Raw genomic sequence first — 25,714 nt, 5'->3', positions numbered from 1 at the left:
AATGAACTTTATAGTGTTAACTAAGGACTAGAGTCCAATATCACCAGCTTAAATCTTTACCGATTACTAGTCCTTCGGCGTGCGCTGCCTCATTACCTTCTGTTATGTGTGAAATTTGCATTTTCACAGCTACTGCAAATCTTATAATTGATTTTCACATGATTAAACGCACTTCCTTATCAATTATTATTAGCTTCTTTGTTCTATAAATGCCTCAAGTTTTATCTGGGAAGTTAACATCAATGGCGTTTAGAGGATTGATTCGGTCATCGATCTTTAGAAGGCAGCTGCATGTGATATCAAGATCAAGCAGTAACATCAGACCAGCTTCTCCAACTCCCTCAAAGCTCAAACAATACAACATTCCTTTACATGATCGAATGATTCCAGATTTTTATATTCCGATGGTTTTCTTCTATCCCGTCAACTCTAATCACAGTTCAAAAGCAGTCCCTGATAATGTATCAAAGTCAGATCTACTCAAAAAGTCATTGTCAGAGACACTGTCTAAGTACTACCCTTTTGCTGGTAGGCTGTGTTCTGGATCCTACGTTGATTGTAACGATCAAGGCGTTCATTTTGTTGATGCCCAAATCGGATGTCAGTTGTCAGAGGTTCTGGAAAAAGCTCCTGTGAAGGAAGAAGAAGAAGGTTTAGGCCATCTGTTTCCACCTCGCACAATTTGGAATCAGTTGTCTGATCTTTATCCTGGTATGATAATGCATGTTCAAGTGAATCATTTCACTTGTGGAGGAATTGCTGTAGCCGTTAGTCTTTGTCATCGTCTTGGAGATGCTCTCACTTTTTGCTCATTTTTAAGGTATTGGGCATCTTTGTCGTTCAACTCTGGTGATCACCAGAAATCATTACATCTATGTCCACGTTTCGTGTATGAGCTGCTGCCTCCGTCATATGACAGCGATTCAATCCCAATTGTGTCATATCCAGATAAGAATTGGACCACTAAGGCGGTCGTGTTTCCCAACAGAAAGCTAGCAAAACTCAAGGCAGCAGTGGAAAATGAAGACAAAGTAGACGGAGTACTAGAAGATCAAAAATACACCCGAAATGAGCTTCTGACAGCACTCATTTACAGATGCATTGTAGCATCAGTAGCCAGAACAAATTCAGGAACACATGGTGGTTCAGCTTTGCTCCGGAGTGTTAACGTGAGACCTATGCTTGATCCGCCACTGCCAGAAACCAGTGTAGGGAATTTCGTGATTCCAAACTACATTCTAACAAGCACGGAGAGTGAGACAAAGTACAGGACGCTGGTAGGACGAATGCGGGAAGAGAAGAAGCAGCTAAATGGAATCAAAAGTTTGGAAGGGCATGAAGTGGAAACAAAGTTAAATGAGTTGAGTAAAAAAAACTACAGGTTCTATGCTATTAGCAGCATTTGTAATTTCCCACTGTATGATGTGATGGATTTCGGGTGGGGAAAGCCGATCAATGCTACGCTTGTGGACACACCGTTGGTTGATAACATTACTCTCATGGATACCGCAAATGATGGTATCAGGGCTATGATAGGTTTAGGAGAGCAGGACATGAAATTTTTTCTGTCGCACAAAGAGTTGCTCACTTATGCTTCTCTCTAAAAACTTGTCAAGTTTCTGAATAATGTTTTCAATTTTCCATGAGCTTGTCAAATTTCTGAATAATGTTTATCGATATAGTGCGATTTGATGAAAAAAATCCCGATTTATTGATTTTTTTATTTTAGAAATTCTCAATTAGATTAACCAATTATTTCAATTCCCATGATCACCTGTTCTGAATATACTAGGAGGCGTTTGGTATATGGATAATGAGCCCGGTAAACGGAAATTCGAACCTCGAACTCATATTATTGTTTGGATTAATAATTTTTTGGACAGAATGAGAATCTCAATCTCACTTAATGGATTAATCATTCCTTACAAATTCATTCCCATACTCGCCATTATCATACGCCTCATTCTCGATTCTCATACCCGCATGGCATCCAACTGCCCCAAGACAGCTTCATGTGATCTCGAGATCAAAAGCCATCATCATATTAGCTTCTCCAACAATATGGCCGTTAAATATGTGTTTACACTTGCACCATTGTAATTAACTTGTCATGGACAGATTAACAGAAGTTGGTTGGAGCCCCTTAAGCTCATTGAGTTAAATTTAACGTTCATCCCATCAACGTGCCAAATAAAAAACCAACTCATAGTCAACAATGAATAAACAAACAAAATAAATCAGTTCTTCACTGCCAAAAACGTTCAAATCATATGCGTTGCTTCCTTGGTGAGATCGTTCCAACAATAATTTATATATTTTATACAGATATTCTCAGAGCTCAATCTTCATATCTCAACTACCAATCTATTTCAGATCTTGTAAAGGCTAGCAGTGCTCTCTTGATCATCTCTTAGAATTTAAAGCTAACTATTTCGATTTCCAGTATTGCAACTATTACATCTAAAATTTGAGACTCGCCTGATTTGCTTGTACTAAGCCTAATCAGGTCAGATTCTTTATTGCAGGCGTCATTATGATAATTTATTTATTCATTCACAGAAAATAGCATGGAAGACTCTAACAGTCATATTGAAAATCATATTTATGGGCTTGATTGAGAGCATCTACTTAAAAACCTTACTCTACACCTGATTTTAGATCAGTTACCTTGTTTTCTTGTGGATTATCCTCATCGGGGGTAAAGATGGGTCTTTAACATTTGGGGTAAGTCATAGATTCGTACGTCCGTTAAATTAGGAGACTTATGCAGTAGTGCCGTATCCGTGATATTCGTAGATTGTAAACGGGCCCTAGGCCTTTATGACTTAGCGGATTGAATTAGATGTTTTGACTGACTGACTGAAATAGATGTTTTGACTAGCGGATTGGATTAGCGGTTTATTGTAGAACTGTTTGGTAAATAACTGTTTGATTAGCTTTTTGTGACATATATCAAAACCTCTAACCCAAAAAACTCCTCCAGTAGCTTTTTGAAAAGTAGCTTTTTGAGCCAAAACCTCCATTTCAATGCGCTAACTATCAAACATTAGCATTACCGGATTGGAATGGTCAAACCTCTAAACCACCCATACCTCTAATTTTACTTCTGAAGCTGTTGGATATCCATGAACAAATGTATGGCCTGATCCCTAAAAATCTAGGGATACATAGGCAAATTAGAGTGACACGAGTTGAGAGTACAAGGAAAAACGGAAATCCTGATCTCAATGACCCTTATTTTCATCATCACCATTACGGCATTACTCTCTGATACAAGTTTCAAGAAGCGAACATCATCTTAATTCCGGTCAGATACCTCGAATTTTGTTGATACTAAATTTGACTACATTAATCACTCTTAGCATCACAATTTACATTCAGCCAAGCCAATTTTTTATGTTGCCGTGTTTCATGTCATTTAAGTAACATATATTGAAAATTGTATCCTTGAAATCTAAACACGTTTTCCTCGGCTCAAATCTTAACTCAAAAACAAAACAAGATTTAAACATTAATTGAACTTCAGGTTCCTTATATCTGTGCTTGATTCTCGCCCTTTCATGCAATATTAGGCTATATATATGCTCACCTTATAGCAATTTAAACAGCAACATATGAAGCCTAATCCACCTCTTAAATTCAATTAGTATATATAAATTCACCAATTTGAACCTGGCAATTTGAAGCAGAAAGCATCAAGTTTTATCTAGGAAGTCAACATAAATGGCATTGAGAGGATTGATTCGGTCATCGATCTTTAGAAGGCAGCTGCATGTGATATCGAGATCAAGCAGCAACATCAGACCAGCTTCTCCAACTCCCTCAAAGCTCAAACAATACAACATTCCTTTACATGATCGCATGATTCCAGATTTTAGTATTCCCATGGTTTTCTTTTATCCCATCAACTCTAATCACAGTTCAAAAGCAATCCCTGATAATGTGTCCAAGTCAGATGTACTCAAAAAGTCTTTATCCGAGACACTTTCCAAGTACTACCCTTTTGCTGGTAGGCTATGTTCTGGATCCTACGTTGATTGTAACGATCAAGGCGTTCATTTTGTTGATGCCCAAATCGAATGTAAGTTGTCAGAGGTTCTGGAAAAACCTCCTGTAAAGGAAGAAGAAGAAGGTTTAGGCCATCTCTTTCCACCGCGAACAATTTGGAATCAGTTGTCTGATCTTTATGGCGGTACTGTAATGCATGTTCAAGTAAATCATTGCACTTGTGGAGGAATTGCTCTAGCAGTTAGTCTTAGTCATCTTCTTGGAGATGCTCTTACTCTTTGCTCATTCCTAAGGTATTGGGCCTCTTTGTCATTCAACTCAGGTGATCACCAGAAATCATTACATCTATGTCCACGATTCGTGTATGAGCTGCTGCCTCCGTCATATGACAGAGATTCAATCCCAATTGTGTCATATCCAGATAAGAATTGGACCACTAAGGCGATCGTGTTTCCCAACAAAAAGCTAGCAAAACTCAAGGCAGCAGTGGAAAATGAAGACAAAGTAGACGGAGTAGTAGAAGATCAAAAATACACCCGAAATGAGCTTCTGACAGCACTCATTTACAGATGCATTGTAGCAGCCGTAGCCAGAACAAATTCAGGAACACGTGAAGGTTCAGGTTTTATCCGGAGTGTTAACGTGAGACCTCTGCTTGATCCGCTCCTGCCAGAAACAAGTGTAGGGAATTTCGTGATTCCAAACTACATTCTAACAAGCACGGAGAGTGAGACAAAGTTCAGAACGTTGGTAGGACGAATGCGGGAAGAGAAGAGGCAGCTAAATGGAATCAAGAGCCTGGAAGGGCATCAAGTGGAAACAAAAATACGTGAGTTGAGTAAAAAACACAGGCTCTATGGTATTAGCAGCATGTGTAATTTCCCACTGTATGATGTGCTGGATTTCGGGTGGGGAAAGCCGATGAATGCTGTGCTTGTGGACACACCGATGGTTGATTGCGTTAACCTCATGGATACCGCAAATGATGGTATCAGGGCTATGATAGGTTTAGGAGAGCAGGACATGAAATTCTTTTTGGCGCAAGAAGATTTGCTCACTTATGCATCTCTTTAATAGCTTGTCAAATTCCTTGTCTCTCAGCACCAAACTGTTGGTTTTAATAATCGAACACGCTCATCCTTGATAGAACCTCAACTACGTGTTTATTTTTCAACTTCTCCATCAAAGTCATAATACTAATCAAGTCATCACACCGTTTTTTATCTAATATTTACACGATGTGAAACTTGGATTGGATGCGGGTACAACAAATATGCCAAGGTCCAAGGATACAAAAGAAGCTCTTGAGTCTTGGGTGGATAGAAACCGATGGCTTTTCCTTTTTTCATTATTGTAATCTTCTCTTTTCAGTTTGTTTCTATTTCAATTTTCTGACTTGTATTTTTAGGTTGTTTTCTCTCCTTGATAAGATGTTTGTTTTCGCTTCTTGATTGTAAGCGTGCGTGGGTCTTGATTTGGTGATAAAATTTTGTATAAGATCACAATTCTGGTCGATAGCTCAAACGATAGCTCCATTGGGCCAATGATGAAGAGGGTACCACGACACTAATTGAACTAGAATGTATGCAGTTGTATTTGTATATACATTATCTTCAAAATAATGTTTAACTGTCTCTTCACAAAAAGATTACAATAATGTTTGTTCGACTCGATCATCGTCCATCGATGTAGATGTCGTATGATTTTTTATTATTAGATTAACACCTTTGTTTCAGAAAAAGAAGAAGAGTCAGTGCGGTTTGTTAGAGTAATATTTTGTATATTAATTCTGGCGCATTTACTTGCCTATAAATGTAAGAAATAAATTAGTTTAATAATTTATGCATCCATTTCCTTGCAAAATAATAGATTGAGATATTTTCTTTCTTAATACAAGTTTGGGTATGCTTGTTGGTGAAAATGAGAAAGTTAACAGAAAAGATCAAGAGCATTCTACTCTTTCTTATAATTCCTCATGATAAACGTTTATGTTTATGATAAACGTTTTGAATATGAAAAGAAACAATAAAGAAGGAAACCGCAAGAATGCTCCTGTTATTCATGGGACAATAATTTATAACTCGATTTAATATTCTGATCATTAGAAAAATTGAATTATCAGCAAGTGACAGGTCATTCTTGTAAGCTATATATAAGTTTAGCAAGTATGATTCAGTTAAGCAAGCACTCCTACTAGCTAAAATGACAGCTAATGATCTTGTTATTGTTTTGGTAGTAGCCGGAGCCTCATGGCTGTTGATTCATGTATGGCGAACCCTGATCTCCAAGACCCTGAACCAAAAGGCACCACCAGGCCCCCCTGGTTTACCAGTCCTCGGTCATCTCCACATGTTAGGAAAACTCCCCCACCGAAATCTTTACAATCTGTCTCAAAAATACGGTCCCATAATGTCCCTCCGCCTTGGTTCTGTACCAACAGTTATCTTATCGTCCCCTGCTGCAGTTGAGCTCTTCTTCAAGACCCATGACACTGTTTTTGCTAGCCGTCCCTCAACTCAGGCAGGGGACTACTTGTTGTATGGAACCAAAGGCATTGGATTTGCTAAGTATGGAGCTTATTGGCGTAGCGCGAGAAAGTTGTGCATGGTGGAGCTTCTCAGTGCAGAGAAGGTGAAATCCATGGCAGGGATGAGAAGGGAGGATGTGAGGTTGTTTGTTGAGTCCCTTAGGAAAGCTGCTGCTGCACGGGAGGTGGTTGATATTACTGACAAGACGGTCCATCTGATTGAGGACATGACATGTAGAATGTTGTTTGGGAAGAGCAGAGATGAGAGGTTCGACTGGAGTGCTATAGTACACGATATGGCAGAGGACTTGGGAACCTTCAATATTTCGGATTATATCCCATATTTAGGGGCACTTAATCTCCAGGTATCCATCTATTTATACAACTATATGCTCAGTGCTTAATTTAATACTCTCAAGTAATCATAATAATAAATTGATCAAGTTTGTTTTTGCTCTGCCATCAGGGATTGACTAAGCGGTTCAAAGTTACTAGCGAGGCAGTAGACAAAATATTGGAAACTATACTCGATGATCATGAAAAAAATGCGGGTAATGGCTATAAGGAGAATGAGAGAGATTTTGTAGATGTCATTCTAGCTTTGAAAAAGAATTCTGCTGGTACTCATGAGCAATTAGCACGGAACATTGACAGATCACATATTAAAGCAATCGTGTTAAACTTGCTTTTTGGAGCAATAGATGCCTCCCCAACTGCAATCGAATGGACCATGTCAGAACTCATTCGACATCCAAGGGTGATGAAACTTCTACAAGAAGAGATTAATAATGTAGCCAAGGATTGTGATTTTGTGGAAGAGTCACATTTGTCAAAACTAGAATACCTAGACATGGTAATCAAGGAAAGCTTGAGATTGCATCCAGTTTCACCTATAATAGCTCCTCATGAGTCGACGGAGGACATTGTGATAGATGGATATCACATACCAAAGAAATCACGCGTTTTGGTCAATATTTGGGCCCTTGGACGTGATCCAAGATTTTGGTCAGAAAATGTGGAAGAATTTGTTCCAGAGAGATTTAAGAGCAGTAACATAGATCTTCTGGGCCAGAGTTTTCAACTTCTACCGTTTAGTTCAGGCCGAAGAGTTTGTCCAGGTAAACACTGGGGCTTACTAACATTAAAACTGGTGGTAGCTCAGTTGGTGCACAGCTTCCACTGGGAACTACCTTGTGGGATGTCACCAGAAGAGTTGCCTATGGATGAATTTTTCGGTTTGTCGGCACCAAGAGCAAATCATCTCCTTGCAATACCAAGAATCCGTCTATCTTAAGATCCACATTCATGAAGATCGCAGTTCTGAGAGTCGACCTCCAAAACTAGGGTTCCACCTGCTACTTCTCCGCTCTTTAACCTTCATCTCTTTACTCATTAATCATCTTCGCTCTTCCATCTTCTCTCCTATTTATCAATTTTATTAATAAAATCAAGATCTAACCCTTTCTTGGCGAGTTCTTGTTGAGCACCTTGTCATCAAGGTCGTGCCCATCTTTTTGGGATGTTTGTGTTTGTTTTGATATTTTTGTGTGTTTTTGTTATGAGTTTCAATAACGTTTATAAGAAGGACTTACATGATATTTTGGGTGATCCGTAAGGGTTGTATCAAATATAGCACGGCGGTTAGGGGTGTTCATCAAACCACCCACACCGCATAAACCGCCCGCACCGCTCCGCACCACACCGCAAAATGCGGTTTTTCTTTTTCGTGGTGCGGTTGCGGGTTGAAATTTTAACAAACCGCACGGTGCGGTGTGGGTTGCGGTTTGACATTATACAAGCGCGGTTCAAACCGCACCGCACCGCTATTTTCTAATATATAAAAATATATCACATATAGTTACAAATATTTATATTATATAGATAGATTATTTATAATGATGTTACCTCCTATGTTTGTATATATATATATATATGTTCAAGTTACTCAACTTAATTTTAATAATTTTACGATACAAATTAAGGTTAGTTTTAAGACGACAAATGAAATATTATTATTATATTTGTTTTCTATAAAATAATTTGTTAGTGTTGAAATCTTTTCATCTTCATCATTATCATACTCATATTTTAATTTATATTTCTTTTGATAAGTATCGTAACTTTAAATTTGTATATATATATTGTAAAAATTATTTTAAATACATATAATTTGAAATTATATTTATATTGTCATTCAAAAGATTAAAATTTTTGAATCTATAAACCACGCAAACCGCATGAACCGCACCGCAATTTTGCGGTGTGGTTTACGCGGTTTTTATATTACGCGGTGCGGTTGCGGTTTACGAATTTTCCCAAACCGCATGCGCGGGTTGGTTTGCGGTTTTAGGAAAAAACCGCACCGCCCGCACCGCGAACACCCCTAACGGCGGTGAATATCGCAAAAGCTCACCTTTCACGACATAAAATTGTTCATATTTTGGGTCATTTGTTGATCCAATATCAGTTGATGTAACTGATAATTCTGAACATTGGGCTACAGTTGCTGCTTATGTGAAGGTCAATTGCGATGCCACTATGTTCAGAACTGATATATGTTGAATTGCTCGAGATTTGATTGAAATATTTTTGGATTAAAGAATTTAAATATTCTATTTGTTAAGCGATCTGAAAACAAAACGACTATATGTTTAGCTCGCTTTTTGTTTCTTAATTAGGTTGTAATTGACAGTTCGAGGGTTTGTCTCGGCTGTGTTTCGGTTATTTATTAAATTGTTCGCTTTTCGTTAAAAAAAAAAAAAGAACTTCAATATTAGTGCCAAGATATTAATATTCTTAGTACATTTCAATAGTTTAATCATGTTTGAGTCGATGTTAATGTCATTCACACTTTGAAGTACCTGTTATATGTTACAATAAGCTCATGCAAGATTCTACCGGTATCATTTAAAAGTCATGTTGCAGTCATGTTGTGTTATGTCATGTTATTTAGGACTTGTTTATCAGTGCCACTACATTATTATAATACTCTTAGTAATTCTACCTAAATAGCCTGTTTGAATCGATGTCAAATATCATTCACATTTAGAAGTATTTATTGTATTTTATAATAAGAACAAAATTTGTTAAAACCGAAGGTAGGGTTAGTTTTTGATCCTGATGATAATTTTCTGTTTTTCCTCCCGAAAAATGTTCAGCCCTCTCTCATGATATACTCTGCAGAATTTTTGTTGAGAAATCTTGTTCGTCACTGGTTTCTAACTCGAAGGTTTAATCTCTGGTCCGGTCCAAGGATTTAGCCCCGATCCCTGTTAAGGTTTGTCAAAGAAGTTAAAATATTCAAATAAATTTATTATAAAAATAGTAAATTATAAATAAGAAACTAGTTTATTACATCATAAATTTGTAATTAAAAATTAAGAACAATTCTAAATTTAAGAACATTTAAATGAAATCTAAAAATGATAAATCCTAACCGAAATATTGAAGCACACTTTTTCTAAACTAAAGCATGTATATAATTTTTTGTGAATACCAGTGGATTGCCACTTATTCGTAAATACATTTTGTAATTAATTTTACTGGTGAAATTTCTTGTAAGTTGTTTTGTGAAAGTTGATACAGTTATATGCACATTATTCTTTTTGGTTGGGCTAAGATGATTGTCAAAAGTTTTATGTCATATTTCTAAATATTTATTCATCTATTTTTAGAATTTTCAGAAAGTTTATTTCTTACCGACCTCCCTTCTAGTAAGCTTAGCCACCGAAGGAAATTCTCATAGAAAAAAGCCATTGCTAAAGCATATGAGACATATGGGAGCCTAAGAGATGACACTTTTTATGTTTTATATCCCTGGTGAGTGAAGGCAGGGAAATCAATGTCAAACTAAGCAGCTCAGAGTATGGCGACCTCAACTTCTCCTTAATTTATTAGTTAACTTAAATTTCTAGTACTTGTTTTCTTACATCTATTCTACAAGTTAGAGCATCTCCAACGGCGTTGGCTATAATCGTTGGCTAAATTGGACCTGTAAGACATTATGTAAAATTTGCTGAACCTGTAAGACATTTTGTTTCAATGGTACTGGCTATATTGGTTGGCTATAATTTAAAAATAGTATGTTATTAATATTTTAAATTGTTAAAATAGAATATATCAGTTCAATATGGTAATAAATGATGTACAATCTTCCTACAGATTTTCCTACAGACCTGTAGAGGTTCGACAAATTTAGCCATCCATAAGAGGTTGGCTAAATTTATAGACAACAGGTAAGCATGGTTGGAGTTGAGTTTTTGGAGCTGTTGGCTAAATTTTTTTATTTTAAGTAAGCCAACTCACCTTTTAACCAAGGGCTTTAGATGGTTGGAGATGCTCTTAGAAATTTCATTTTTGGGTAACCTTTGTGAACGGATAGAACTCTTCAGTTTTATTAAAGTCTTTTGCTGTACTTGTGAAAACACCAGTACAGCAACACTTCATGGTTCAATTATTTGAGTTGCTAAATTTTGAAAATTATGCCTAAATGTAACTCAGAATGTCAAAAAAAGACTGTGAAAAGAGTCGAGTCTTTCATTTTTCTTGCCCAAGAACGAGAATTGCAATTTCCTTATTTTCCCACTTAAAGCAGAGAAACAATACACAGATTGAACCTGAGTTCTATAAGGCACTTTTTCTCCTTGTGTGGATTAGTTGCAAATTGCAATACATGAAATTCTTTTGCTGCACAAAGAGTTGCTCACTTATGCTTCTCTTTAGTATCTTGTCTAATTCCTTGTCTCAAAACTGTTGTTTTTAATTAAAAACTAAATTAAGTTTGATTTTATTTAATTTAATGATATTAATATATTTTATGGTTATATGCACATTGTTCTTTTTGGTTGGACAAGATGATTGTCAAAAAATATTTATTTATGTAACACGTTATTAAATATTTATTTATATGTTTTAGAATTTTTCGCAATATTACATGGGAGCCATTCATGGTTTTTTATCCCTAATTCTGGTGAACCTTATTTAAGTAGAGGCAGGGAAATCAATGTCAAATAAGCAGCTCAGAGTACGGTACGGTGACCTCAATTTCTCCTTAATTTTAAGCTAATTAGGTAGGTTTTGTTTGAATTTATTTGGTATCTTCAAATATTTAGAATATTACTAAGTTATCATAAAATTCTGGTACTTCTATTTTCTTATATCTATTCTACAAGTGAGAAATTCCATTTTTCGGCAACCTTTGTGAACAGAGACAGATACTGAATTTTTTTGCCATAAATGTACTTGTGAAAATACCAGTAACTTGGCCTAAAAAAAAAATACCAGTACAAGAATAGTGGTTTAAACTTCAATCATTTGAGTTGCTAAATTTTGAAACAGAGTTTAGTACTTTAGACCATATCCGGAGTTTTGTATGTTACATGTGATCCACATCCAGATAGGTCATTATCATTGTTTGGTGATGACTCAATTCCAAGATCACCAGCTTGGACTGAGACAAGGTTTTTGGCCTGTGGAAGCTTCATCATTAGTTTAGTATTTTAGTCCACACCCAGAGTTTTGTATGTTACATGTGATCCACACCCAGAGGCCAGAAAATCGTATATGATCAGCCCTACTCTTAGTTTCTTTTCCATATAATACATCAAGTTACTTCTGGCAAGCTAAAAACAAATGGCATTTAGAGGATTAATTCGGTCATTAATCACCAAAAGGCAGCTGCATGTCGTCTCAAAATCATCGAGCAACATTAAACCAGCTTCGCCAACTCCCTCAAAGCTCAAACAGTACAACATTCCTTTACATGATCGCACGATTCCAAATATTCATGTTCCAATGATTTTATTCTACCCCAGCTACAACTCTGATCATAGCCTAAAACTCATCCCTAACAATGCATCATTATCAGATCTTCTGAAAAACTCTTTGTCAGAGACACTGTCTATGTATTACCCATTTGCAGGAAGGCTACGTTCTGGATCCTACATTGATTGTAACGATGAAGGTGTTCATTTTGTTGAAGCCCAAATCGGATGCAAGTTGTGGGAGGTTTTGGAAAAACCTCCTGTCATGGAGGAAGAAGAAGGTTTAGGCCATCTCTTTCCGCCTTGCACAATTTGGAAAAATTGTACCGAGATGTATCCTGGTATTGTAATGCATATTCAGCTAAACCATTTCACTTGTGGAGGAATTGCCATTGCAGCTACCCTTCATCACCATATTGGTGATGCTCTTACTCTCTGCTCATTTCTGAAGTATTGGGCAACTTTGTCACTCCACTCTGGTGACCACCAGAAATTATTACATCTTCGTCCACATTTAGTGCACGAGCTGCTGCCTGCATCATCTGATGGCGATTCTATCCCAGATTTTCCATTACCAGAGAAGAATTGGACCACTAAGGAGGTAATATTCCAAAACACAAATCTGGCAAAACTGAAGGCAGCAGTGGAAAATGAAGACAAAGTAGACGGCATAGTAGAAAATCAAATATACACCCGCAATGAGCTTCTAACTGCACTCCTTTACAGATGTCTTGTAGCAGCGGCAGCTGAAACAAACACAGGAGCACACAACGGATCAGTTTTGATCAGGAGCGTAAACGTGAGGCCTATGATTGATCCACCACTGCCGGAAACAAGTGTTGGGAACTTTGTAGTCATAAACAGCATTACAACAAGCACGGAGAGTGATACAAAGTACAGGACGTTGGTGGCACGAATGAGGCAAGAGAAGAGGCGCCTTAGTGGAATCAAAAATTTTGATGGACAGGGATTGGTACCGAAGATGGTTGAGTTAAGTAAAAATAAGTACAGAATCTTCATGATCACTAGTATGTGTAACTTTCCACTATATGAGGCAACGAACTTCGGGTGGGGAAAGCCGATTAAAGCACTCCTTGTGGACACAGGCATGGCAGATATAATAACTTTGATGGATACTACAAATGATGGTATTAGAGCTGTTGTAGCTTTAGGAGAGCAAGACATGAAAAATTTTCTAGCACAGAAAGAGCTGCTTACCTATGCTTCACTTGAATAATTGGTTGATTTCCGGTTACTTTCAAACTGAGATGGGAGCTGTTTGCTTACTTATAAATTACCTCATCTGCATTCTGTTTCTCTATGTGTTTATGGTTTCTGAATAATGTTTTCAACTTTCCATGAGCTTAATTGCGTTATGGGGCACTTAATGTGAAAGAATGAAATATCAGTTGATGAACGAGACGATTGTAAAGCTTAATTAGGCTCACTCTATCGTAAACTTGAAAAGCTGTTTGTGACAACAAGTCTTAGAGCAATTTGGATCAGGTGTCAAGAAGAATGTTAAATTGTAATTAAAAATTTTATTGATTTCACCGATTACCTCTAATTTAACTAAAAATCATCAAGGTATCGGAAAAATCTCCTACTCAGTTCCGATTTCCATCATCACATGCTCCAAATGTACTGAATTGTAAAAAATCTTGAGATATTTGAACATGTTTTCCGTTAAAAAATGACTGAGCCACTAAAGTTGAGCTTCCTAATTATTTTGCCCGAAATACCCCCTCTGCTATGCTAATTTCAGTATCACCATGAGCAACTGGCAATTTACTACAAGAGGCAGTATGGCAATTAGAGGACTAAGACAGCTCCATGGGATCTCCAGATCAAAAGCTTTCATCATATTAGATATGTGATGGACAGATTAACAGAAGTTGGTTGGAGCCCCTTAAATTGAAGATCACCCATCAACGTGCAAAATAATTAAATTGCAGAGCAGATGCAATCTAGTCATAAAAAACCAACTCAAGGTCAAAAAATGAATAAACAAACAAAATGAATCAGTTCTTCACGGCCAAAAACGTTTAACTCACATGTGTTGCTTGCTTCGCGAGATCTTTCCAACAATAATTTACACTCCTTCGGTCTCATTGATTTCTATACACTTTCCTTTTTTATGTCCCATTCCATTCTATACATTTCAAATTTTTCCCAAAGTAGTACTCCCTCCTTCCCTTTCATTTCTTTACATTTTTTGTACTTGCTCGACACACATTTTAATACGTCTATAAAACATAGTTCTATAGCTTTTTTCTAAAATTTTCTTTTTTTGAATAAAAATTTAAACATCTTATTCGGAAAAATAAAAATTTTAAAAAAAAGTTATAAAACAATACTTTATAAAAGCATTAAAGTACGTGTCACGCCCCCGTCCCCCAATGTTAAGAATTGAGAGGGACGGAGGGAGTAATATAAAAATTACAACCAACCACTACTTTCATCTACTTTTTCAAATTTTTTTATTATATATTGATGGGTCCCACCACTTTAGTCACTTTCTCTTATCTTTTCCAATCCCTTAGAGCATCTCCAATGGAGCTCTTAAACAAGCTCTTATCCTTCAATTTAAAGAGCAAATCAAAAAATAGTGCTCCAATGGACTCTTAGATGCTCTTTAAAAATTTAAGAGCCTACCATCTCTCCTCTCTTTTAAAGAGCATCTAGTAGCTCCTAACTAATATTATATTAATTTTTCACCCACTACACATTCAACCTTTCTCTCTTTTTTCACTTCTCTCTCTAATTTATATGAATAAAATATGAATAGAGAACATGTATAAAGAGTAGCATTGGAGTTGGAAGTTTTTTCAATGTCTTAACTCACTAAGAGCCACATATTATATTATATTTTAAAGAGTGATTTAAGAGCACCATTGGAGATGCTCTTGTACTATTTTATACGCTTTTCTTAATTCTCGTGTCCATTTCCTATGTATATAATTCAAAGGGGAGTATATTTTATACAGATATTCTCAGAGCTCAATCTCCATATCTCAACTACAAATCTATTTCAGATTTTGTAAAGGCCAGCATTGCTCTCTTGATCATCTCTTAGCATTCAAAGCTAGCTATTTCGATTTCCAGGTATTGCAACTGCTCAAACTTTAACACACAAACACACACACACAAAAACCATTTGGTTGCTTGGACACGAGTCATGCGACTACATCAATCACTCTTAGCATCACAATTTCCATTCAGCCAAGCCATTTTTTTTTATGTTGTCATGTTCCTTTATGTCGTTTGAGTAACATAAATTGAATTGTATCGTTAAAATCTAAACACGTTTATTTTGGGGTTCAAATCTTAACTCAAAAACAAAACAAGATTGGGTGAATCAAACTTCAGGTTCCTTGTAATTGTGCTTGATTCTCGCCCTTTGCGATGCTAGTTTCATGCTCTATGTTAGAACATCTATGCTAGTTTCATGCACTTTGTTAGAAGTTACAACATCTCCTCCAACTGTTTGGTTGACTAAATTGGACACGTAGGACATTGTGCAAGATTCATGTTCGTAGAGGTTGGTTAAATATAGCCAACATCAGGTGGCTGACTATGTTTTTAGACAAGAGTAATGTGTGGTTGGAGTGAACAAATATTAGTTACTATCTATAAATTTATTTATGGTATGATTTATTGAATTTTAGCTAAAGGTTGCATAGGGTTGGAGATGCTCTTAGGCTATATGCTCACTTTAGAGCAATTTAAACAGCAACATATGAAGCCTAATCCTGCTCTTGAATTCAGTTATTGTATATAAATTAATTGATCTGAACCTGGCAATTTGCAGCAGAAGGCAGTATGACAATAAGAAGACTGATCCGGTCATCAATATTTAGAAGACATCTCCATGTGATTTCGAGAACAAAAGCTACCATCAAACCAGCTTCACCAACGCCTTTAAACCTCAAACAATACAATCTTCCTTTATATGATTGCATTGCACCAAATTACTATGTTCCAATGTTATTCTTCTATCCGAACCAAAACTCTGATCATGGTACTCAACAACCAAGCCCTAATATGACAGCCACAACTATATCTAATCAACTTAAGAACTCCTTATCTGAAACACTTTCCAAGTACTACCCCTTGGCTGGAAGGTTGACGTCTGAAACCCAAGTTGATTGCAGTGATCAGGGCGCTGATTTTGTTGAGGTCCAAATCGGATGCAAGTTATCAGAGATTCAGGGGAACAATATTGTCAAGGGTGACAAATTTTCAGGTCATCTCTTCCCACCTAACTCAATATGGGATGAGGTACCTAATCAGGATTCCAGTTTAGTGCGTGTTCAACTTAATCATTTTGATTGTGGAGGAATAGCTATAGCAGCCAGCGTTTCACACAAGCTCAGTGATGCTCTTACTGTATGCTCATTCCTACGCTACTGGGCTAATGTATCGCGTCACTCAGGTGATCACCCAAAATTATTAGATCTCTGTCCCCAATTCCAATACGATCTCATGCCCAAGTCATGTTATGATGACTCAGTTACAACTAAAATTGTGTGTCCCCCGAAGCATTGGATTACTAAGGAGATAGTGTTTCACAACAAGAATATAGAAACACTCAAGGCAACAGCGCGACTCAAAGACAAATTAGACGGTGTAGTAGAAGATCAAAAGTACACCCGAAATGAGCTTGTGACTGCACTGCTCTACAAATGTTCTGTAGCTGCAGCAGCAGCCACATCAAAGTCAGGGGAGTATGCTCCATCAGTTCTGTTTCAAACTGTCAACATGAGGCGAATGATGGAACCGAAAGTGCCAGAAACAAGTGTAGGGAACATTGTAACCCCGATTCACATTCCAACAACAACAGAGAGTGAAACAATGCTGAATAACTTGATCAGAAAAATGAGACAAGCTAAAATGCAGCTCAGAGGAATAAAAAATCCCAATGAATTTGAACTCATTCCAGTGAAACTGGAAGAGTACGTAAAAAGTAATCACAGAGTTGTTGCTGTTTCCAGCATGTGTAATTTCCCAATATACAAGGAGATGGATTTCGGGTGGGGAAGGCCTGCTAGAGTCTCGCTTGTGGACACGCCAGTGAGTGACCTCTTTACTCTGATGGATACCGCGAGTGGAGATGGTATCAAGGCTGTCATAAGTTTGGAGGAGAAATACTTGGAACATTTTCAAAATAACCAAGAACTGCTAACTTATGGTTGTTTTTTGTGATATTGACCTCGCTCTGCAGTGTCAAAATAAGTCTTCTACAATAAGGTAATGCAGATCCCCCAGATTTGTCTATTTAAGTGTTTTCACCAAGGTTGCTTAAAGCTTGCAGCAAATTTATGCAACTGCTCTGTGACTCTGTGTACGCTGTGCATTACATATCTTCATCTACGTTTAGTGCATCAGCTGCTGCCATGGAGATTCTATCGGAGATTTTCCATTTGTGAATAAGGATTATACCGCCAAGAAGGTTGAAATTGTGAACGCAAATCAATTTATTTGTGATATTCCATTAAATAGTTATGAGCCTGTCCCCGCCGTTGTTAAGTTTAACCAGAAAATGTTGGTTTGTGTAATAAATCAGAAGCGGACTAAAAGTTGGAAATAAGTCGGAAGAAACCGACTCGAATCAAAATCACAAGTTAGTTTTCAGGTGAATTTATTTTTTGATAAAAATTACTCATAAAACATAAATTATATATAAATCATTTTTATTATTATTTTTTATATTTTTAATAATTAATAATTCATAAATCGTTAATAAGTTAAAATTACCCAAGCACACCTTTTAAAATTTCAGTTTATCGCTAAAATTGTTTTTGTGAACACAAAGTTGCCAAAACTCATTTTATTTGTGACATTCAATTAGTCAATTATTAAAATATTACTCCATCCAATTATTTATCAAAAAATATACGAATTTTAGAAAATATTGGTTAAATTTTTTTCTTGTATATCCCTAACAATTTCTATGGATTAAATAAGATTATGTGTATATTTTAAATTAATCAAATATTGAAATCTGTATTTTAAAATTTTTCTATGAAGTAATATATAATCAAATAAAATAATAAATGATATTGAATATTCTCGTATATTTATAAAGTTCTGACAAATAGTTGATATAAAAAAGTTGACTAAAATAATAATAACAAAATTGATTAAGTAATTTATTTAGTTTTAGTTTTATTTAGTTTGCGCGATGAAGATTTAAATAAAAGAAAACTGAACAATAAAATATATCTGCCTTTTGAATTTTGATTGCTCATGCATCAGAGCTCTGTTGTACCGGTTTAGCCAGAAGAATCGCAGAAAATTAATCAAAGTCGCTTCCGCTATCTCAAAGGTATGTCTTCTGTATAGTATGCTTTGCCATCTGGGTTTTCTTGGATCGTCTTGATTAACCCCGTAATTTGAGATTTTGTTGATTATGATTCTATAAAGCTTTGATTTTTGTGCTTCCTGTTAACTTTTTAGACAATATTTCACATATTTCTTGAATTAGGATGTACTTTCATGTTACCATGTGATGTTGATCGTTTTTTCCCAATAAAGATTTCAAATTTATGTGATTGGTAGATGGGTTTTGATGTTTTGTAATGTGAAGTAATTGGGTTTAGTTTTGTTTACCTGTATTTGCAACTAGTAAAGATTTTGGTCAAAAGGGGCAAAAAAATGGATGGGATTGTTAATGAGAGTAAGAAGCGGCGATTACCGCTGTGGATGTTGGGTGTTTCTGGTGCTGATCAAGTAAAGAAATCAAGAAAAGGGGATGTACTTAATGTTGATAAGAAAGAGAAGGGAGGGAATTCTGGTGAGTGTAAGGTGAAAAAGTCGAGAGGGGCAAGGTCTGCGCAATGTGATAATGAAGTTGCTGCTCCTTGTGAGGATTTTTTAGATGATGGAGAGTCTAATGTAGTGGTGAAACGTCAAAGAGTGACGAGAAAGAGAAAAGATGTGGAAAGTATAAATAGTGATGCTGAAGAAGCTTTGATTGAGAAAAAGAGCAAGCGCAATGTGGGTCGGAAAACTGTTCAGAAATCTGCTAGTAGTAGAAGAGAAAAAAGAAAGAGCAAGGGATTTGAAAGTACCGAGGATGTTGAAGCTGAGAGCAAGGATTTAGATGGTTGCGATGATATTGAAGCTGCATCACCAAATGAGGATGATGTGGACTTAACTATGGATGATCTAATTAGCATTGCAAATGAGGTGATTTACATTTACCCTTCTATTTACTATTTTAATATGAAGTACATTACATGTTTCATCTTAATTGTATTAGAACTTTTGTGTTAATTGCAATACAATATAACTTCTAAACATCTTTGCTTGTTTGGAAAGCACAACAGCATAATGATGAGTAATTTCTACAATCTTATAGTTTCGTCGCAAATAGGGATTTTACCAGTCACGTGTAAACTCTGTTAAGCTTTGTTTATAACAATGATTTAATATTTATATTCTATACAATCGCCTAGTTTTACAATTGCCTAATTAATTGACGAACAAATGAGACCTTTTCTTTTTCTAAGGAGACAAAATTGCTAATTGGACACACTTCCTCACGCCCATATATGTTCTTATTGATTTAAAGTTGTCCCTTCAACTTTGTACACAATAATCAAGAAGCTTCATGCATGTGCAGTTTGTCAAGGATGAGAAAGATAGGGGACAACAGGAGAAATCAGATGCAGAGCAAATACTACACAAACAATGTTCACCTACTGATATCTCTATAAATGAGCGAGCAGACTCTGTCGCCACTTCTGAAACTGTTAAAATATTACCAGCACAGGAAGAAACAGCTTCTTGTCATTATGTAAGCAGTACAGGCGATCCAGCTCAGGATATGCTGGATTTGCTACTCGGACCCTTGCTGACGCAGCCCCCCAAAAAAGAAAAGTTGGACGTTATAACAGATGAGATGATAGCTGCCCATCGGCTCAAAAAGCAGAACCAGAAACTTGAATCTACAGATGCAGTTATTCCATTGGCCAAAAAGAAAACCAGTCTTAGAGATCAAGTAGCTATGTTCCTAAACTGAAAAGAGGTTTTTGGTACCTGATTCTAATAAGCTTATAGCAATATAGCTTAGTGTAGCAGCATATATGTGTTATCTCTAGAATATGTTTCATTTATAACGTGCATCTAGCAAAGTCTTGTTCTGCAAATTGTTTAGTTAATTTTGTTCAGGTTTGAAAGAGTGTGTGTGGTTTTCTATACATTTTGGATATCGTCGCTGTTTATAGCACCGAGTCCACCAAGTGAGTGTCAGCTCTAGTTTCATCTTTTTTTAGTGCTGTTTTGGTCAATCTTCTTCTTCCCTTTCCAAGTGGAAAAGTTCAATAAGCTGGAGGATGTTCTTCCTATAGTGTGAAATGTATGAATATACATATTCTGAGTTAAAATTCATTCTACTTGAGTTGCGTCACATCCACTTACAAAATAGGACATTCTGAAACACCATTATGACAATCATATAGGTGGTGTTTCGAATTTTTATTTAGGATATACTTACCATAAACCGAATTTCCATTTTCAAAAATGGCCTAGTCGGTTAGAAGGTAAGATGTACACAATTTTTTTTTATACTTCAAGAAAAAAGTTACATTTAGACCACTATTTTATTGGAGATCTCGGAGATCGTATATATACATCAAGCTTGACATGTTATGTATTTTTTAGTCTCCGAGGTCTCCAGAACATATATAGTCCCCGAGGTCTCTAGTAACATATATGTAGTCTCCAATTTCTACTTTCAGTAAGTTTGCGTCTGAAAATTTCTTTAGAACTTGGTAATGGTGGAGGATATCCAGCCTGTAGTTGTCCAGCTGAAATATACGACACAGAAATGTATACCATATCATGAGAAGGCTTGGTATATTTTCCTACACGATTGAACCTCGTGTTGAAGAGTGATAATGCTATTGCTTGATGTTTTGGGCATCTGGTGTTGGCAGAACCTAACAATCCATCATTAGCAAATAGATGTGACACCAATGTATGTTGATAATGAAGTGTCGGTAGACATGACATGTTTAATATATGTGGAGTGAACTTTTTCTATATATGATACATTCAGGAACACAGCATCCCCCTTAATTTTTTTGGATATATGCTTGCACCAGGACTATCATATCAATGACTCAATGAGCAGATATTCAAACCAGAATGATTGAGTCGGGACTTGGATACTGAGATTGAGGTTTACGCTTGTACACATATATGGCTACTCTACCACAACTAGTTATGTCAGTTCTGTAATGGGAGAGGGTTGATGCTGGGAATGAGAAATCAGGGACAGGAGAACGTGAATGGAAACTAAAGATTTTATAGGTTTTCACTAATTTTTTGATAAAACCTCAAATAATTAGCACATAAAATGGTAAAATATGTGAATAACATTTTCATCCCGGTTAATCAGATTAGGAAAATTGCTTCACACATAAAATTGGTTACAAATATGTGTTAAATTTTGATTGTATTATCCTTTGTTCATGCATTAGTAGCGATAATTAAAACATTTCATATTAATTGTCATGTCATTTTGCGCAAAATTTTTAAAACATATTATTACATTATTTTGAATATAAAATCTAATAAGTAATATATAAAAAAGTAGTAAATATGAGATGAAATTATTGATGACCAATCAGACCAGAAAGATATTCTAAAAAATAGGTATTCTATTAAAATTTAACATGTTTGATATTTCTTAAAATACACATTAAAAATATGTGTTTCTAAAGTTTTATGACCATGTATCTTTTAAAAAAAAAAAAAATCTACTCCTTTAGATATATAAAATATATGATATACTTAAGCAAATAAAATGAATTTCCAAACTTTATTTTCAAAGATATTTCATTTATTAGTACACTAGAGAGTCCATTATTGAGGCTCATGGGCAGGTCCTGAAATGTCGTCAACATTTTTTTTCTCGATCATTCCTTATTTATATTATTATTGGTATATCGACAATCGCATTGTGGAGGTTTTTTCTGTTGGTTGATATTTCATGCAGCATATCATTAGCATGTGCCTCCCCAGTTTGCCGGTTCACATAACATGCTCTATTAATTAAATTTTGGTTTGCTAAGAACATCCCAGCATGGATGTCTGGGAAATTTATATATACCCAACTAGCTTAATTACCTAACAATACGTGTCAAAATTCAAAACGACTGTTATTTAAGAGTATATAAATAAACGAATTTCATTAAAGCACACATAATTTACATATTACAAGCGGTAGTATAAGTAGGATCCCCCTTTGCTTCCTAGCTTCAGTTGTAGCTGACACTATAAGCTACACACACTTACATATGTTTGTTATTCTAGTAATAAGGAACCAGGGGATATTTGGAGATACAACATGAGAAGTACTGATACATGCATTATCTTAGGCATCAGCAAGCAATCATGTCATTGTCAAAATTGTTGTAGCATCCACGTAACACACTTAATATTAGGTTGATGACACTTAAGTGGGAGATTAATTAGCATGATTAAGGGGTCTGATGATTCCAATTAAGAAACCTGGGCAAACCAACTTTCTGTCCAGTCTTCTTCACATCCTGCTGAATTTGACTCCTGTACTCTCCAAAGGTGAACTTCTTGTACACTGCAGGCTCTTTGTAGCTGCTGATCACAGAGTCACCAGATGGGCACAGAAAATAGGCTATTGAGTACCTTTCCACCTTGCTATTCACCATCACCTTGTGCTCCACACTCTTGTAAATATCATTGCTCCATGCCTGCACCATCACAACAATTAATTAATGCCTAATTAATTATGGCGTAAATCGCAGTCAAGGACAGACAGACAGATGTGTGCATTTGACTTGGACATGTTTTGACATGATTTTAATAATTAATCTCGTATTCAATTCAGATTGCTTAAAGTTGTCGCGGTGCTTGTTGCTGCTACTTCTGTGTTTCGTGTATATTCTTTTCCTGAACATGGGATCATAACCACCATATCTTGACTTTTGGCTTGGTGAAATGACATTTATTTGAGGTTTGCACAAGAGACAGAGACTTTTTTATTAGTAAAGGTAGAGTGTTTATGGCTTGTGGGATTGAAATTACCTGAAAAAGATCGCCAATGTTGACAATGAGTGCATCTTGATTAGGTTTAACAGCAACCCATTTGGAATCTTTCATGAGCTGAAGTCCCCCAACTTCATCTTGGTGCAGAATGGTGAGAAAATCACTGTCAGTGTGGGGGACTAGACCATATACCTCAGGAGCATAAGGACAGACCGGATAGCGATTCAGGCGTAAGAAACAGGTACTCTCGTCACAAGTCTTGTCCACCTCTTTTCCTTCTCCCATGTTGGACACAAGCACACTTGCTAGCTTTTTTGCCAGCCTCTGCATCTCCCCAGCATACTCCTCCATCACTCCCCTACAAAAACACATGAACATCCTACCTGTTTAGACGTTATAAAGCTCGATAAACGATACATAGGAGCCGTTTGGGCAAGTTTAAAAAAGTGGATTAAAAGGGAAAGTAAATAAGTTAATAAAGTGTTTTGGATAAGAAGCAGAAGCTCTGAGAAGAAGTTAGCATTCTCAGCGTGTTTCTACTTATTTACACAAACGGGTCAAGAAAAGTAGAAGCCAAAAATAGCTTCTGCTTCTTGAATACAAACACGCCCATAAATTGTTAAGTAACCGGCTCATCTAAAACCTTAAGGTATTAGAGAAAGGCCTGTTACCTGAGGGAGTAAAACTCTCCGTAACAGGCTTCTTCAGAAATCTTGATGAGAGGAACATGAAAAGCTTCGGACCACGAGAGCTGTTTCGGATTGGTGGCCGTTTGGTTGCCCCACCTATACGAATTGTTGAGCAAGCCACAGGTGGATTTCTTCTCAAAAGAAGACTCAAACAGCTTCTTCTGTTCCCTCCTCATCAACCTAAGCAAGTCAAGGCTTATTCCATGGTTCACAACTTGAAAGAACCCCCACTCAGATGAAGCTTTACAGATGGCTGCCACACAAGCAGCCTTCTCAGCTTCATTCCCATTTCTTAGACCACCAAGATCAATCAAGGGCAGCTCACATTCCTCCATCACCACCACAGCTTTGTGATCAACATCACCAAGAGCCTCCGCGGAACGGCACACGAGTTGAGCATAGTTTGCAAGGAGAGGAGGGTTCGGGCTTGAAGCATACATGATGATGGTGCTAGTAGTTTTAGCAGGATTGATAAAACAAGAAAGATGGCACGAATGTGTGAGGGGGAAAGTTGTGAGTAGAGCATGGGATGATATGCTAGAGAGGGGTATTTATAGCAGTGAAATGAGTAGGGTAATGAGCTTATGACATATGTGTCACAACTTTTATTACTAAACGGCCATGAACTGTTCTACTAGAGACCTGTTCTCCATATGTCACAAGCCACACCGGATTTTACGAAAAAGAAAAACGGCTATTTTCGACTGAATTTTTGACTGTAGTTATATTCGACTGTTTTCGAATATAAAACTTGTCAAAATTTGATGATCAAATTTGAAATTGACAATCAAATTTGATCATATTTAAATTTAATCGACAATAGAACCGTCGAGATTAGTCAAAAGTACCTGCTATGGCCTATGGACATTCTGTAACTTCGAATATAATCATGTAAACATTTGACGGTGATTTCATGTGTGAAAATCAACAAATTCCTAAAGCGTTATTATATTTAATTAATACATGCCTGCTAGTTATGTCTGTGCATAATTGACCAATTGAGCAACAAATCATGATGGAATCTTAATTTTGTAGAATGATAAGAGTAATAATGCGTAATCATCAATTTAATGGCGGCAGCGGCAAGCAGCTGGTAATCTTCCGGCTTAAATTAGTACAACTTGTAGTATACTATTAAACTCAACATGTGTATATTTTTGAAATATTAATATTACAACATATAGAAATAGAATCAGGGTATACCTTCCATAAAATAGTACTTAGTTGTTGACAAAAGATTAAATTTTTTCCTACCCCTATTTCTGGTAGCAACCAGAAACTGCCGACTACTTTACATGGTGAAAAGTGCATGCTTGATTATGCAAAAGAGTCTTGCTATGTATAATGATTTAAATACATGAATCATAGTAATGTAAAATAATAAAAGTCAATCAACAAAATGAACCAATACACTGGCTTTCCTGCATGCTCTAATTTTTGTCTTTGTAGCACTTATTATTTGCTTTGACTTAATAAGATTAAGTTTATTTCAAATTATAACCGTATTTGTAGCTTCAATTTTTTGAAATACATACATATATTTTAATTGAAAAATGAAAATAATGGTTTTTTTTCAAAAACACCCAAGCTACAAAAAATATTTTCAAAAATACTTTTAGAAAAGAAATTACTTTCAGAAATACCGACTTTTAAAAAATATTTCAAAAATATGTTTTGCAATTGTTGCAACCATA

General features: G+C 36.2%; 7 protein-coding genes across 9 annotated transcripts; 6 read left to right on the top strand and 1 right to left on the bottom strand.

Annotated features, from left to right (window-relative positions):
- The first annotated feature begins 242 nt into the window (after positions 1 to 242).
- On the top strand, positions 243 to 1,604 carry LOC108213529 (tabersonine-19-hydroxy-O-acetyltransferase-like). The gene has a single exon (XM_064086286.1). It carries the CDS (start codon positions 243 to 245, stop codon positions 1,602 to 1,604), a length of 1,362 nt encoding a protein of 453 aa, XP_063942356.1.
- Positions 1,605 to 3,525: 1,921 nt separating this feature from the next.
- LOC108222076 (tabersonine-19-hydroxy-O-acetyltransferase) lies at positions 3,526 to 5,641 on the top strand. The gene has a single exon (XM_017395967.2). The coding sequence runs from the start codon at positions 3,724 to 3,726 to the stop codon at positions 5,080 to 5,082; it is 1,359 nt and encodes a 452-aa protein (XP_017251456.2). The 5' UTR covers positions 3,526 to 3,723; the 3' UTR covers positions 5,083 to 5,641.
- Positions 5,642 to 6,122: 481 nt separating this feature from the next.
- LOC108207089 (cytochrome P450 CYP736A12) lies at positions 6,123 to 8,143 on the top strand. The gene is made up of 2 exons (XM_017377558.2): positions 6,123 to 6,900; positions 7,002 to 8,143. The coding sequence occupies exons 1-2, from the start codon at positions 6,211 to 6,213 to the stop codon at positions 7,827 to 7,829; spliced, it is 1,518 nt and encodes a 505-aa protein (XP_017233047.1). The 5' UTR covers positions 6,123 to 6,210; the 3' UTR covers positions 7,830 to 8,143.
- Positions 8,144 to 12,068: 3,925 nt separating this feature from the next.
- LOC108222065 (tabersonine-19-hydroxy-O-acetyltransferase) lies at positions 12,069 to 13,714 on the top strand. The gene has a single exon (XM_017395956.2). It carries the CDS (start codon positions 12,167 to 12,169, stop codon positions 13,532 to 13,534), a length of 1,368 nt encoding a protein of 455 aa, XP_017251445.1. The 5' UTR covers positions 12,069 to 12,166; the 3' UTR covers positions 13,535 to 13,714.
- Positions 13,715 to 15,251: 1,537 nt separating this feature from the next.
- Positions 15,252 to 17,997, top strand: LOC108213461 (acyltransferase Pun1). Of its 2 annotated transcripts, none has more exons than XM_017385267.2 (2): positions 15,252 to 15,402; positions 16,112 to 17,997. In XM_017385267.2, the coding sequence occupies exon 2, from the start codon at positions 16,120 to 16,122 to the stop codon at positions 17,500 to 17,502; it is 1,383 nt and encodes a 460-aa protein (XP_017240756.1). In that variant the 5' UTR covers positions 15,252 to 15,402; positions 16,112 to 16,119; the 3' UTR covers positions 17,503 to 17,997. The 2 variants fall into 2 exon arrangements, with proteins under 2 accessions (XP_017240756.1, XP_017240750.1); XM_017385261.2 differs by having other exon boundaries at positions 15,254 to 15,402; positions 16,109 to 17,997.
- A 488-nt stretch (positions 17,998 to 18,485) lies between these two features.
- On the top strand, positions 18,486 to 20,591 carry LOC108211723 (uncharacterized). Of its 2 annotated transcripts, none has more exons than XM_017383403.2 (3): positions 18,486 to 18,625; positions 18,931 to 19,488; positions 19,925 to 20,591. In XM_017383403.2, the coding sequence occupies exons 2-3, from the start codon at positions 18,955 to 18,957 to the stop codon at positions 20,321 to 20,323; spliced, it is 933 nt and encodes a 310-aa protein (XP_017238892.1). In that variant the 5' UTR covers positions 18,486 to 18,625; positions 18,931 to 18,954; the 3' UTR covers positions 20,324 to 20,591. The 2 variants fall into 2 exon arrangements, with proteins under 2 accessions (XP_017238892.1, XP_063938268.1); XM_064082198.1 differs by having other exon boundaries at positions 18,529 to 18,625; positions 18,926 to 19,488.
- A 1,888-nt stretch (positions 20,592 to 22,479) lies between these two features.
- LOC108215741 (gibberellin 2-beta-dioxygenase 6) lies at positions 22,480 to 24,598 on the bottom strand. The gene is made up of 3 exons (XM_017388302.2): positions 24,003 to 24,598; positions 23,371 to 23,689; positions 22,480 to 23,036 (listed from the first exon to the last, which is right to left on the bottom strand). The coding sequence occupies exons 1-3, from the start codon at positions 24,458 to 24,460 to the stop codon at positions 22,788 to 22,790; spliced, it is 1,026 nt and encodes a 341-aa protein (XP_017243791.1). The 5' UTR covers positions 24,461 to 24,598; the 3' UTR covers positions 22,480 to 22,787.
- Positions 24,599 to 25,714: the final 1,116 nt, after the last annotated feature.

Source organism: Daucus carota, chromosome 1 (genome assembly GCF_001625215.2).
Source record: "Daucus carota subsp. sativus chromosome 1, DH1 v3.0, whole genome shotgun sequence".
In the NCBI taxonomy this organism is placed as follows: domain Eukaryota; kingdom Viridiplantae; phylum Streptophyta; class Magnoliopsida; order Apiales; family Apiaceae; genus Daucus; species Daucus carota.
The sequence above is the reverse complement of the archived record's forward strand: the minus strand, read 5'-3'. Positions and strand labels throughout refer to the sequence as shown.

What these genes read in the sequence shown, in the direction of transcription:
- LOC108213529 (XM_064086286.1), top strand. Translation starts at nt 243, where the DNA reads ATGGCGTTTAGAGGATTGATTCGGTCATCGATCTTTAGAAGGCAGCTG.
- LOC108211723 (XM_017383403.2), top strand. Translation starts at nt 18,955, where the DNA reads ATGGATGGGATTGTTAATGAGAGTAAGAAGCGGCGATTACCGCTGTGG. An exon ending in TAATTAGCATTGCAAATGAG is followed by an intron (nt 19,489 to 19,924) that starts GTGATTTACATT and finishes ATGCATGTGCAG; the next exon opens with TTTGTCAAGGATGAGAAAGA.
- LOC108222076 (XM_017395967.2), top strand. Translation starts at nt 3,724, where the DNA reads ATGGCATTGAGAGGATTGATTCGGTCATCGATCTTTAGAAGGCAGCTG.
- LOC108215741 (XM_017388302.2), bottom strand. Translation starts at nt 24,460, where the DNA reads ATGTATGCTTCAAGCCCGAACCCTCCTCTCCTTGCAAACTATGCTCAA. An exon ending in GGAGAGTTTTACTCCCTCAG is followed by an intron (nt 23,690 to 24,002) that starts GTAACAGGCCTT and finishes GTGTTTTTGTAG; the next exon opens with GGGAGTGATGGAGGAGTATG. An exon ending in ACATTGGCGATCTTTTTCAG is followed by an intron (nt 23,037 to 23,370) that starts GTAATTTCAATC and finishes GTGATGGTGCAG; the next exon opens with GCATGGAGCAATGATATTTA.
- LOC108213461 (XM_017385267.2), top strand. Translation starts at nt 16,120, where the DNA reads ATGACAATAAGAAGACTGATCCGGTCATCAATATTTAGAAGACATCTC.
- LOC108207089 (XM_017377558.2), top strand. Translation starts at nt 6,211, where the DNA reads ATGACAGCTAATGATCTTGTTATTGTTTTGGTAGTAGCCGGAGCCTCA. An exon ending in TAGGGGCACTTAATCTCCAG is followed by an intron (nt 6,901 to 7,001) that starts GTATCCATCTAT and finishes CTCTGCCATCAG; the next exon opens with GGATTGACTAAGCGGTTCAA.
- LOC108222065 (XM_017395956.2), top strand. Translation starts at nt 12,167, where the DNA reads ATGGCATTTAGAGGATTAATTCGGTCATTAATCACCAAAAGGCAGCTG.